General features: G+C 41.7%; 1 protein-coding gene across 1 annotated transcript; it reads left to right on the plus strand.

Annotated features, from left to right (window-relative positions):
* Positions 1 to 7340: 7340 nt before the first annotated feature.
* mc1r (melanocortin 1 receptor) lies at positions 7341 to 8312 on the plus strand. The gene has a single exon (XM_067389069.1). It carries the CDS (start codon positions 7341 to 7343, stop codon positions 8310 to 8312), a length of 972 nt encoding a protein of 323 aa, XP_067245170.1.
* The last annotated feature ends 6774 nt before the right edge of the window (positions 8313 to 15086 follow it).

Raw genomic sequence — 15086 nt, forward strand, 5'->3', positions numbered from 1 at the left:
CAGAGTTTTTCCAGATGAGACACTTTGGTTGCTATGATTTGGGATATATGGCAGTGATGTGTTACTATAAAATGCAAAAACCAGAAATATTACCGGTACCTTCTCTGTTGTTGTTTAGTCTTTGTTTTTGAACCGGAAACATTTCCTATAACATCTGATTTACTTGTTACATCATAAGAAGAATGGCATCTACACTAATATTAGTCTCTCTGTTTATCAATCAGATCTGTAGTCAATCGGATCTGGGCCGTATCCAGATCAGATGAAGGGCCTGCTCCTAGGTACGACCACAACACATCCCTGAAGTGTCAGCAGAGATGTGTCAACTAGACCATCTCCTGTGAAGGCCTCATCGACACGACAGCCAGTGGCACAGATCCCCAACAAACCTTTCCATACCCGGGTGATGAATCCGAGCCCTGCGCGGGACTGATTTCCTTAACCTGCACCCGCCCGCTCCCACTGAATATCTGACCAGGACCACCCGCTCCCGCAACCCGCATGTTCCACTCCCGCCCGTGCCCCCAAATGTTTTTGTCCACTCCCACCCGCTCCCATGGACTTTCTCTCAGAGCTTGTCAAAAATAGGCCTAAACAAATACTCTCAGACTAAATTTGTTCAAGCTAACATCCAGAATAACAGACTTTAAACATGATTGCGTTTAAATAAGATGAAGTAGCCGCAAAACCAAAGCACCACACGTGATAAAAACATTGGGTATTTTTTTATTAGCGTTATAAAACATTAACCGTTAAAACAAAACCACAATTAGCGGCACCTCAGTTTATAAACTCAGGCTACTGCATACACACTCACAGAACGATTAACTAAACAAGCAGTTTAAATAACAGTTTAAGTAAATAAGCCAAAGCCCAATACGAAATAACTAACTTATTAAATAAACACATACAAAATGAAATAAATAAAATAAATAGAATGCCTTGCTTAACAGGCTATTGCAAAGAAAATAAATAATACTAATAAATAAATAAAAACAACGTAGCCTACTTAAACAAATGATCACTGGGCCTTGCATTGCTTACTTTATATTACTATGAAGGAGAAGTATATTGCTGACTGACTGCGGTTGCAGACTTGTGCGTCTTTCTTCCATGATCCGCCCACACACACACTGAATGCCCTCTCTGATGGTGCACAGAGAATGCTCAAAATAAAACGCGCAAATTTTAAGAATTGTTTCCAAGTGTCTGACTTGTCTTGCTTTGCTTTTGTCAAGTAAAGAGCCGCTTTAATTTTCTTCTCAACTTCATTTGTTCACTCCGTTTCTATTACACGGCAAATCCCACCGTTCTCCGCGGGTCTCCCGCAAAGTTTTCTGACCGCCCACTCCCACCCGCAGCAAAGGTAAAACCACCCGCAGCAAAGGTAAAACCACCCGCTCCCGGGAGATTTCTAATCCGTATTTCAACTGGAATAAATATTTTGACTGTTGCAATCCCAATCCGACTTATGACTTGTAAGGCTGCCTGAACCAAAAATCATGCATTGTTCGATGTTGGCCAGAGAAGAACTGGCCCTCCAACCAAGCCTGGTTTCTCCCAAGGTTTTTTTCTCCATTTTGTTACCTGTTGGAGTTTGGGTTCCTTGCTGCTGTTGCCTCTGGCCTGCTTAGTTGGGGACACTTGATATTCAACAATGTTTTGATCTGCCTGCATTGACACTATTGTATGGTAACTGAACTGAGCTGGATGATGACATCACTGTTTTCTCCAGAGCCGATGTATAGATAAATTAACTTGTAACAAAGTTCGTAAATAAGGAGGGAAGAGGACAGGGTCAGCGGTGAGTACTGGCTGTTTATTTTTAAGCAAAAACAAATAATTACAAAACAGTGTGCAGGCAGGCACAAAACAATCCAATGTAATTTCACATTCACTCCAGTGCAGCAGCAGACATCCAGAAGTGGGGAAACAGCCAGTAGTCCTTCTCTCTCTCGCAGGCTCCTGTTTCTCCTGGAGTTAAATACTCTCTCCACGCCAATTACTGAAACAAGAGACAGGTGTTTACTATTTGCGTCTAATCCACTCAGACACCGCGCGTCTCCTCCCTCTCTCTCCCGCTGCAGGCTCCGCTGAACCACACCCCCCCTGCCACATGCCTAAGTGAAGCAACGGCCCGCCACACAGAGCAGCCTTTACTTGGGTAAACGCCTACTGACACAGCTGAACTGGACCGTATCTGGTGCCTCCATTTTAGTAAGATCAGTCAAGGGGCTGGTGAGGTCCGAATAATAAGGCACAAACCTTCTATAATATCCCACCAGCCCCAAGAACTGTCTCACCTCCTTTTTGGTCTTAGGGTGTGGACAGGTCGCAACTGCTGCCGTCTTATCAATTTGGGGACACACCTGTCCATGCCCCAAGTGGAAGCCCAGATACTTTACTTCCACGCGTCCAATTGCACACTTCTTCGGGTTGGCCGTGAGCCCGGCTCCCCTCAACGACTTCAAGACCGCCCTCAAATGCTGCATATGCCGCTGCCAGTCATTACTGAATATGATGATATCATCCAGATAGGCAGCCGCATATGAAGCATGGGGCTGTAAAACCCTGTCCATCAGCCGCTGAAAGGTAGCCGAACAGCCTGAACGGAAGTGTAACAAATTGGTGTAATCCAAACGGCATCGTGAAAGCTGTTTTTTATCGGGATAATGGAGACAAGGGGATCTGCCAATAACCCTTTGTTAAGTCCAGTGTTGAATAAAAACGAGCCGTACCAAGCCGGTCAAGCAATTCGTCAACCCGTGGCATTGGATATGTGTCGAATTTCGACACAGCATTCACCTTGCAATAATCCACACAGAACCGGACCGAGCCGTCCGTCTTAGGAACCAAAACTATCGGGCTCGCCCAGTTACTGTTGGATTCTTCTATTACCCCCATTTCAAGCATCGCACCTAATTCTTCCTGAACTACTTTTTTCTTGTGTTCAGGCAAGCGATACGGCCGGCTGCGAACCACCACGCCCGGCTCTGTCTCGATATGGTGCTGAATAAGGTTTGTACGGCCAGGTAGGGGAGAAAACACGTCAGCAAACTCTGCCTGTAATTTGGTTAAATCAATGAGCTGGGAGGGCGAGAGGTGATCTCCCCCTGGGGCCAGTGCGAGAGATTGTTGTTTTATATTCGCCTCTGGCCCGAGATCATCCTCTCCGCTAATCGCCGTCGCCAGCATCACTGATTCTCCCTCATTACATTTTTTCAGGAGATTGAGGTGATAAATTTGACGTGCTCCTCTCCTATCTGAGCGTATTACCTCATAATCGAGCTCTCCAACTTGCCGTGTGACCTCAAACGGTCATTGGCTCTTTGCAAGTAATTTTGAACTTGACGTTGGGAGTAATACAAGCACTTTATCTCCCGGTGCAAATTTACGCAAATTGGTCCCCCTGTTATACAGCCAGCTCTGTTTGCCCTGGGCCTGCAATAGATAGCCGCCCCAAAGTGTGGAGTTTTGTTCTCAGGTCCAGCACATACTGAATTTCGTTTTTAGATTGAGAGGGTCCGTCCTCCCAAGCCTCTCTTATGACGTCTAACACCCCTCTGGGCTGACGATCATAGAGAAGCTCGAAGGGGGAAAACCCCGTGGAGGCTTGCGGGACCTCTCGCACAGCGAACAACAGGGGTTCCAACCATTTGTCCCAATTTTTGGCGTCTTCCTGAACAAATTTACGAATCATTGTTTTAAGCGTGTGATTAAAACTTTCGACCAGCCCGTCCGTTTGTGGGTGAAAGACGCTGGTCCGAATCGATTTAATGCCCAATAATTTGTAAAGTTCGCGTAACGTCCGTGACATAAACGTCATGCCCTGATCAGTGAGGATTTCCTTAGGAATCCCCACTCGGAAGATTAAAGAAAACAGTGCGTCAGCAACACTCTTAGCGGAGGGCCACTGCTTCTGGATATCGTGCTGCATAATCCACAATGACCAATGCAAAACGATGTCCTCTTGCTGATCGCTCTAATGGCCCGATGAGGTCCATGCCAATTCTCTCGAAGGGGACCTGCATTAATGGGAGGGGGCGCAAAGGCGCTTTTGGGGTGGCCAATGGGTTTAACAACTGACATTCACGACAAGCCGCGCACCACCTGCGCACATTCTCGTGAATGCCCGGCCAAAAAAATTGGGTCATGAGGCGATTTAGTGTCGTTCCCTGTCCTAAATGACCAGCCATTGGATTAGAATGAGCCGCTTGAAAAAGCATTTCCCTGCGGCTCCTAGGAACTAACAACTGGGTTGTATCTTCTTTTGTCTGAGTGTCTTGGGTCACTCGATACAACCTATTTTTTTATAATTGCAAAATATGGATAGGTAAGCGGTTGTCCAGGATGGAGAGGCTGACCGTCAATGGTACTGACCTGTTCAAACGCACATTTCAGTGTCTCGTCCTGAGACTGTTCCAGGGGAAGTCATCGCGCTCCGAGAGAATAAGTCTCTCGATTTCGCTCTGTTCCCCTGAGGCAGTACTCAGAGGTCCCGATTCAGTCTCTCCCGCCTGCACACTCACGCTCCCCTCCAGTGCATTTTTTCCCCAAGAAGCATCCGTACATAAAGCCCCTTATAATTCTGTAAACGCTGGCCAATTCATTCCCAAAATTAACGGATGCTGGAGGTGCGGGTTAACTGCCACCTCAACGCTATGCTTTTGACCCCTGAATTGAATTATGACTGGCACAATAGGATACTCTACCACATCCCCGTGCACACACCGCACCTTAACCACGCGGCAATTATCCAATGCCCCGGATTGTATCAGATTTTGATGGATCGAGGTTTGGTTACATCCTGAGTCCACCAATGCCTGATAGGTACCCCCCCCCGATACTCACAGGTATTTGGTACCACCCTGCTTGACCGGGGGCAGCCTGCGGGGCATCCGGGACCCGGACCATTGTTCCCACCTATTGAGGTGTCCTGGAAAGGTGTCCTGTAATTGTACAGGACACCTGTCCATGAAATGGCCCGGGTCCCCGCAACGCCAACAGGCCGGCCCGGACCTCCCCGCCGCTCCAGTGGCAGAGGGTGGATTAGACGGTTGGCGTGGAGAGAGCGGAGACACAGGAGCCGCGTCCAACCTGGCTGGGAGCTGCATAGGGAATATGGCCATTCTCGAGGAGGGCTGGGTGGACGAGACCTGGGTAAAGGGACAGGGCGAGAGAGAGAAGGAGATGGAAGAGGGGAAGAGAGAGAAGTTGATGACAAGGGTTCGCCGACCCCGGGGCACGCCACCATATGATCCTCTGCGAGTTGGATAGCCGACTCCAGCTACGTGGGGCGGTGGCACTGGACCCACTCGGCCGTTCTCCTCGGAAGCCGAGTGGTAAACTGCTCCAGCACCACTCGGTCGACGATCTCTTCCACGTCACTTCCGTCGGTCAACAACCATTTGCGGCAGGAGTCCTGGAGCTGTTGGGCCATCACAAAGGGTCGGCCGGACTCGCCGACCCGCTGGATGATGGCCCTCTTGAGGTCGTCGAAGTCCAGAAGGCTCCGCACCGGAAGCTGCTGTGCCGCTACCTGGGACTCCCCAGAGAGCAACGGGACCAGGAGCATCGGCCACTGGTCCTGAGGCCAGGAAATACTCTCTCCACGCCAATTACTGAAACGAGACAGGTGTTTACTATTTGCGTCTAATCCACTCAGACACCGCGCGTCTCCTCCCTCTCTCTCCCGCTGCAGGCTCCGCTGAACCACGCCCCCCCTGCCACATAACTATATTAATAACTATTGATTTTTACAAATGAATTATTTAATACTGAATTTACTTAAGCTGGACAAGACACAGTTTTCTTCTAGAGCTGAATTATTTGCCAGTTATCACTGTAAAGCTGCTTTGACACAATCTGCATTGTAAAAAGGGCTATATTGACTTATACAAGTAGGACGGGTGGTCGGTGTAGTATTTGTCCCACCCCTCCTCCAATGTGATTGGAGAGCTGGGTAAAACGTGACAGTGAGGAACGTTGCATTTTATTCAAAGTTGAATAGTTTTCAGCTCTTAACTACAAAAAAAAAAAAAATGATCCAACTAATGATCTCTTGAAATATTATGAGTTTATACATTTAATACAGGAAAATGCAGTGTCACCAGAATGCCTAAAAGAACACAGAACGTTAGAATGTTTTACTCACCATTTACACATAGTAAGGAGCCACTGTTTATTTCTTTCATACCAACTAACACTTGGAAAATACAAACATTTTCATGAATCATAAAAAATGTCGTCAGAACGGTTTTACGAACGATTAAACAAAAATTCGTTCTGCTTGTGTTTCATGAATGAGGCCCAATGACTCTATGCTTTGTGCCAGTGATGTCAGTGGTTCTTGCCGTTCTCATTTATCTAATAAAACACCAGAGGGAGTGCGTGATTTGGTCTCATGCACTACCCTAAGGCCACCATATCAGCTGAATATCACTTGAAATGTTATGACAGCATTATAAATAACAGCGCTGTTCAGTAAATCAGACTGAATAAACCAAATTTTGATCAAAGTTTTACTTTTTTATTAATGATTTTTTTCCTATTATGATTTATTTTCTATTATTCTAATATACTATTCTTTAAAGGATTTTCATATATGGTCAATTTTCATAAATTACTGATATTGCTGTGTATTGACGTATCAGTCTAATAAGTTTCTCAGTAACCTACACACTGACGGACAACCACATGATGTGTGATGTTCATAAAGCGTAGGCCTAAATTTGGAGCAAAATTAGCTTTTTACATCTGTGGGTTTGAGTCATGTGATCGGTTTATATGACACGAAAGGGGGAGAGACAGTCATCATTTTCATCATTGCATTTCGAAGAGAAGACGGAATCAATAAAAGGCTCTTCTGTTTTATGAGTTTAGGCGTATTTGTTTGTTTTGTTTTGTTTTTGTGACCGCTGCCTTCCTTGAGGACCACCGTGCTTTTTAAATCTTACATAATATGAATTACTTTTAGTTTAAAATCTCTAAAACGCAGTTGCGATAGAATCTAAATGATTACAAAATGTAAAGCACAAACTTTATGACTCTTGGTCGGTATAAGTCTGAGGCGGTATCCAGTAAAGAACGCAAGTTTGCGGACTTCGACTGTGCTGTGCAGCAGTAATATTGAAAGGTATATAACATTGCTTCTGTTCATTTCTTATAGCTGTATTGTTTCGATTAAAATCTCTAAATTTAAAATATCTAATTTTGGACCTGCTAGAACTGGTTGTTTTATACTGGTCGACTTATTCTGAATTGTCTATTAAAGGTGTGCTGAAGGAAAATAACATCTAACAGACTCAAAAAGGCTGAATGAGGACGGACACTATAGGAACATGAACGACTCGTCGCGCCATCACTTCAGCATGAAACACATGGACTACATGTATAATACTGAAAATAACATTACTTCGAACAGCAGTGCAACTCCCGGTGACATGAATGCAACAGGGATCGCCCAAATCATGATCCCTCAGGAATTGTTTCTAATGCTGGGCTTGATCAGTTTGGTGGAAAACATTTTGGTGGTGGTGGCCATAATCAAGAACAGGAATCTCCACTCGCCCATGTATTATTTCATATGCTGTCTGGCGGTGTCTGACATGCTGGTGAGCGTAAGTAATGTGGTGGAGACGCTCTTCATGTTATTGACGGAGCACGGGCTGCTGCTCGTCACTGCAAAGATGTTACAGCACTTAGATAATGTGATCGACATTATGATCTGCAGTTCTGTCGTGTCCTCGTTGTCGTTCCTGTGCACTATTGCCGCGGACCGCTATATCACCATCTTTTACGCACTCCGGTACCACAGCATCATGACCACGCAACGCGCCGTTACCATCATCGCGGTGGTGTGGCTCACCAGCATCACCTCTAGCTCTTTATTTATCGTTTATCACACTGACAACGCGGTCATCGCCTGTCTCGTCACGTTTTTCGGCGTGACATTGGTGTTTACGGCGGTTTTGTACCTGCACATGTTCATCCTGGCGCACGTCCACTCCAGACGCATCATGGCCCTCCATAAGAGCCGCCGGCAGGCCACTAGCATGAAGGGAGCCATCACTCTGACCATACTACTCGGTGTTTTTATCATCTGCTGGGGGCCGTTTTTTCTCCACCTCATCCTTATCCTCACTTGTCCCACAAACCCTTACTGCAAGTGTTATTTCAGCCATTTCAACCTGTTTCTGATACTTATAATATGCAACTCGCTTATAGATCCTCTCATTTACGCGTATCGCAGTCAGGAGCTGCGCAAGACCCTCAAAGAAATGATTTTTTGTTCATGGTGCTTTGCAATGTGATATATCCTATTCTTTCTAGAGTTTTTTTTTTTTTTTTTTTGGAAACGCGTGGAGGATAACCTGCGCTGACGTTAAAATTTCCACTTTTCAGCCTTCTTTTCTCCCTCTCTATAGAGAAGACTGGATACTGAGGGACACAAAACTTTTAGATTTTTTATAAAATAACCATTTGACCAACCCTATTTTTGATTTACTAAAACATTGCTTAATTGGATAGTTTAAACCTAAATAAATGCATCAAAAAGTGGTGAAATCGTATTAAGACAGCATCCATGCTTCTGTCAAAGAATAAAAGCTTTGCATAAAAGACAGTTTAATCTTAAGCAGCTGCAGTTTATTGCTGGGAGAAATATACACTGCATGCAGGATATAGTATAAACTCACCTACCTTTAACCATAATTCCACTACACATAATTTTTGCTCTCCATGATTTGATTGGAACAATGTGCATGCCACAATCTAAATATTGGCCAAACCAACTAAGGAATTGGCATGACATCAAGATTTTTAAAGACAACCTGATGAGCATTAGAAATTCATCTTCAAAGCACTTATCATCTGCAGAGTCACTGGGAGAATTAACATCAATTACATCACCACAGTTTGCAAATCAGTGCTAATTAGAGTTTCATTTGAACACTGATTTGATGTGAAATCCTTGTAACAGTTGGAGTTGCAACAGTTGTCTTCTTAATGAATCATACAGTCAGCCTTTAACCAAGTGCTGCTGTTGTCAGAATAGCCATACAAATTCAAAATGTTTTTTTTTTATTTTTTATAAATAATATTCAAAAAATAATATTAACCAAGTCCTAATGTGATTCTTTTGAACAGAACTATGTGGTGAAAGCTTGACAAGCAGCTTTTTAAATTTGTTCTTCCTTTTTTGTCTTTTATCAATATTTTATCACTTTTTAATCCATTAGATACTCTATTGACTTTTTTGACTCTTTTCCTATTTGGTGTAATTTAAGCTCATCACAAGCTTGTTCACGTGTTTGAGATGTGGCTGTGGGCAAGAGAACTGATTTCAGTGATGGCAGCCGTCAGGGCCACATGCCATTTCATTAAGCCACTTAATCTTCTGTCCCTCATGGAGAACACATGGTTCTCTTGTTTTAACATACACTGAATCCAAAGATATTCTTAAAAAAAAAAATACTACAAAGACTATGTATAAAAAAAGTGACTTAAAAAAAAAAAAAAAAAAACTTTGTCAAACAGCATAACCTTTGTCAGATTACAGACAGACTGGTACTGTTACTATATGGAGAACTTGACTACATACCCTGTTAATAAACCAAAACTTTGTACAGAACAGTCTAAATCAGGACCTGTTATCTGTCACAAACAGTGACAAATTGTGGCTTAAAGTACTAAAACAACAATCAGAGAGAATCAATATTTCTCTCATAAATCTTTTCTCTCTGACTTAATGTTCGCCCCTTTACAATGTAGTATGGGCATCAAACTCATGACTTACAGACATAGGCCATTTTTAATTAATAAACACCAATGGTGAGCACAGACACACATATATAAATATCTATATATAAAGTTAGTTATACAAGTGTATCCAACTTTACCAGCATGTATAAGGTATATTCATGTAAAGCAAATTGTGAACCAGCTCTAATTTGCTAAATGCAACAATAAGGCATGAAGATATTAAGACATTATTAACAGTATATCATGATTTTTTTTATAACAATGTGTATTGTGAATGTGCTGTACAAATAAATTTGGCTTGACATGCACAAAAGTCCAGAAGCAAGTTGCTTTAATCACCAGTATTTTGATTAAATAAATGTGAGCACATGGTATGTACTATTTTCAAAGACCGGAAGCTAGATTGGATAAATGTAATAAAACTGTTAATATTAAAGTTGTACTATTTTTGGTCAGTGTATACTCTGTGTTCAAAACTGTGTTCATGCCTTAATTAAATTTTAAGGTATTTCAGATTTAGGAGTAAATTTTAGTCTCACATCATTATCTGTCCTGCATATTTATGTCGTGTCTATAAACAGAAATAAAGAAATGTCATCCCCAACTCATTGGAGAAGTTTGGCTTTACTGCAGTATGTTATAACAAACTACTTACAATATACGATATCAAAACAGATAAAGAAAAATTTCAATATACACAAAGTATCATATCTGAGAGACATGCAAGATATACAAGGGAACTTGGGGAATTGCAAAACTGTAAAGCAGAATAAAATAAGCCCTGCCCTATCAAGACCCGAAGCAAAATCACAACATCTCAGACAAAATCTGGGGTAGGTTCTAAAAAAGAAACAAAGTAGACCTTATTTATCCAAGCAGGGCTTATGAAATCATAGATTGAAAACAGCTTACAGTACTATAAAAAAATATTCCACCCTTTCCTAGTCTGTTCACCAAGTGTTCTTTTTATTGGCAATGCATAAAATTGGATTATTTTGCTTGTAAAACATGGTCCTATTGTAGAGCACCCACTATGTGTTTCTTTCTAGATGTTCATGATGTCTGTGAGAAAACAACATTTTAACAAGGTAAAAAAGAAAGAAAGAAAGAAAGAAAGAAAGAAAACAAACAATCAAAAAAGAAAGAAAAAAAGGAAAAGAAATTCAGTCACCTGTTATTGTCAGACCAACCATTCAAGAGGTTGGACTGGAAAGCATATTTTGGCAATGTTAAATTTGCACATTTGATATGTTTAAACATTGCATAGGAAAATCTTGTGCAGCCCTTAATACAGTATAAAGTGAAATGTAGAAGACCTTTGTTTTCTTACAGTTTTTAACGCATATAGAAGAAAAAAAAACTCCACATTTGAGGGAAATAATCTCAATAAAATAATATAATCTCTCTTCCACTACACTCTCACATGCATTTGGTGTGTTTACTTTTCCAGAGACTAACTAGAGTACAGTTTCAAATTTCACATTTCCTGTGAAAATTTTCTTTGGTTTTTCTCTATGGGTAATGTGTAATGTCACTTGTATTTAGTGTTTATGCCTCTTATTTTGAAGTATAGTTTTGTTCGGTTGTATTTGAGTGTGTGCGTGCACACATATCTTCCTTACCTAGTCTTCCTTAATTGTAAGTTCTTGTTTTGACTAAGTAATGCTTAGCTTTGCATAAGTTTTTCTTTGTATATTGTTTCTGGATATTCACCTTGTTTATTTGAATAAAAGCTATGAATAGATCAACACCTTGATAGACACTTTTAAATTGTAGCATTTACATGTACAACTTTCTTTGAAAATATAAGTTAACAGTTCAGTGTTTCATAACTGACTTGACAGCTTCATTAGCCTACAAAGTATGTAGCTCATTCAGCAGACTCCAGCACTAAACTGTCCGATCAGAGTCATATGACTCTATTGGATATGGAATGCAATAATGAAAGTGCTTAATTAGCTCAAGTATGTATGTGGGCGGAGGGAGGTTACAATTAGATTTAGTTAAGCCAGTTGTTGCTCTATTTCTTATAAACCAAGGGTCTACAAAGTCAGATAACTTTTATAAGCCTTTATGTGCTACTTTAAAAATCATTTTCCAAAAGAATTCTTTTGAGTGATTTATTGAAAGCAAAATGTGTTTGATCCCTAACTTAACTAACAACTAATATTTATCTGGCACAGTTAGAGAAATCCACTTTATGATGTCACTGTTTAAACACAGAATAGTTAATATATAGTTATAGTTAAAACACTGTTTCAGTATCTGCAACACAGAATATAGTGTATAATTAAAGCTGCAAGCAGCGATGAAAGGGCCCTCGCACACGGGCTCACCGCCACCCGTTGGCCTTAGGAAAACAGCGAACAGTGGGCGACATGCATGTGAGCAAGTAAATACAGGAGAATTATGGCAAAATCATGTAAAAGTGCCACATTTCCTGCTGCCAACTGGTGGCGCTATAGCTAACTGTATATATTCATATAGATGTCTTTAGGCCAGGACTCTTATCAGTCATGTGAAGTTTGGAGCAGATCAGACATAGTATGCCTGAGTTACAACAGCTTCCTCTTTCATGGCGAAACATCAGACTTTGTCAGGCCGCCACAGACACGCCCTTCAGCGAAAACTCAAGATCTTTGATATTTAACATCTCAAAGGCCTTAAGATTAGACTGGCCATATATTATGTGCTTCTGGTTTAATCTCTATGAGGAGTTGATCACAGTGTAAAACATGTAATTTCCTGTTGCCCCCAGGTGGCGCTATGACTGTAACTGAATATTGTCATATAAATGTCTTCAGGTCAGGACTCTAATAAAACATGTGAAGTTTGGGGCAGATCAGACATTGTATGCCCGAGTTACAACATCTTCCTGTTTCATGGCGAAACATCGAACTTTGCCAGACCGCCATGGACACCCTTCAACGAAAACTCTAGATCTTTGCAATTTAACGTCTCAAAGGCATTTAGATTAGACTGACCAAATATGATGTTGATCTGATTAAAGCTCTAGGAGGAGTTCGTTAAAGTACAATTAAATGGAAATGGCAAAAACTGCACAAATTTTGCAAAGAAAATTCAAAATATCTGACTTCCTGTTGGTTTTCAGATTTCACTCCAAGAGACTTTTTTGTAGGTATTGGGCTGTTAGATATGTCATACCTGTACGTGAAACGTAGTGTCAGGGGCACTTCGTTGAAATTTTTTAGGTGGCGCTATCGAGCCATTTTGCCACACTTAATTCTGAAACCCATATCAGACATAAATTTTCACCACTTCTGACGCATCTGCAAAGTTTCATGAATTTTCGAGTATGTTTCGGCCCTCAAAAAAGTGATTCACCTTACATGGCGAAACATCAGACTTTGTCGGTCACCACGGACACGCCCTTCAACGAAAACTCAAGGTCTTTGCAATTTAACGTCTCAAAGGCCTTAAGATTAGACTGGCCATGTATGATGTTGATCTGGTTTAATCTCTATGAGGAGTTAATCACAGTGTAAAACATGTAATTTCCTGTTGCCCCCAGGTGGCGCTATGACTGTAACTGAATATTGTCATTGTTAGATCAAAATCTCAGTAATAGGTAGACTATTTGTGATTCTGGTCATCAGTTAAGAAACAGGCGCCGCAACCCCTGTGATGTGTGGACGCAGCAGCGCGAGATCTCGGAAGAATGACCAAGCAGACACAGATCAAGTGTGGTACAAAGCATTCTCAGATTTATTCAGGAAGAAGGGTCATATTTATAGACATAGGTTAAACAACAATCTCCAGGATGGCTTGAGCATCCAATCATACGACTTACCATGTAAACCTTACCATGTATGGCATTTCACAAAATATAATAACAAATTAAAGCTGCAAGCAGCGTTGAGAGGGCCCTCGCACCCGGGCTCACCGCCACCCGTTGGCCTCAGGAAAACAGTGAACAGTGGGCGTCATGCATTTAAGTGAGTGAATACAGGAGAATTATGCCAAAGTCATTTCGATATGCCACACTTCCTGCGGCCAACAGGTGGCGCTTTCACCATAACTGAATTTTGCCATGTTGATGTCTTCAGGCCAGGACTATCATTGAACACGTGAAGTTTGAAGCAGATCGGACATTGTATGCCTGAGTTACAACAACTTCCTGTTTCTTTCGTGGCGTTAATCACATACATTAGCACTCAGCCAAGTGTTGCATGATTTAACGTGTTTCTAGCATGTCTGGTACTTCGTGGCATGATGAAATGTGAATCTGGTAGTGAATTACAGTATAAAGCATGCCACTTCCTGTTGCCAGCAGGTGGCGCTATGACTAACTGAATATTATCATATAGACGTCTTTAGGCTAGGACTCTTATCACACATGTGAAGTTTGGAGCAGATCGGACATAGTATGCCTGAGTTACAACAGTTTCCTCTTTAATGGCGAAACATCAGACTTTGTCAGGCCGCCACGGACACGCCCTTCACCGAAAACTCAAGATCTTTGATATTTATCATCGCTAAGGTCTTAAGATTGTAGCGTTGCCACATAAGGGGAAGCCAATTATAGCCAATAATAATAATAATAATACATTGACTATTATATGTAAATAGCTATCCCCTGTATGTTGTTTTCTCCCTTATATGTTGTCTGTGTTTGACCCAGATTTATATTCCTGCGAGAATCTGCTCCCGCGAGATTCCGCTCGCGCTCCGTCGTCACGTGACGTTACGTCAACTCAGCGGGATGTTTTCCTATGTTTTTTTTCTATATAAGGAACCGGCACGCCGATGTTTAGGGGCGCGTCTTTTCTAAACACAATTTTTTTCCCCTTGCCTTGTTTTTCCGACTGTTTTTGTGCTGTGCTGTTTTCTCGCCATCTCTTGTGGAGTATATTGTTTTTTTCCGGATTACTCGCCCAAGAGGACTCAAAACAGTTGGATTATACCTGTAGGATCCTGCTCACGGACTGGTTGTTTTCCCGGTGAGACTGCTCCTATATAAACTTTTCAATGCGCTGGACTCTAGAGACTATGTTGACACACATGCACACATACACACACACACACACAAACATTTTTTATATTGGATGTTTAATGTGATTTTTTTTTGTTTTTGTGGTGTACACTGATTGAATTGTAAATACATTTGGGTTTATTGTTAACACCGGTTGTATTTCTTTTTTTCCCCCTGCTGTTTAAGAAGCATAAACGTTCCCTTTATTTAGTGTAACTTCCTTGCATATTAACTGGAGTGTTATATATTGGTGGCCCGTACGGGGACGTTCTTTTTTGTGTGTAATTTTGTTTTACCTATTGTGGAATATGGAGAACACTGATCTAAATAC

The sequence above is a fragment of the Chanodichthys erythropterus genome, chromosome 7 (assembly GCF_024489055.1).
Source record: "Chanodichthys erythropterus isolate Z2021 chromosome 7, ASM2448905v1, whole genome shotgun sequence".
Taxonomy (NCBI): domain Eukaryota; kingdom Metazoa; phylum Chordata; class Actinopteri; order Cypriniformes; family Xenocyprididae; genus Chanodichthys; species Chanodichthys erythropterus.

Bases quoted from the DNA above. Each gene is read 5' to 3' on its own strand.
- mc1r (XM_067389069.1), top strand. From the start codon at position 7,341: ATGAACGACTCGTCGCGCCATCACTTCAGCATGAAACACATGGACTAC.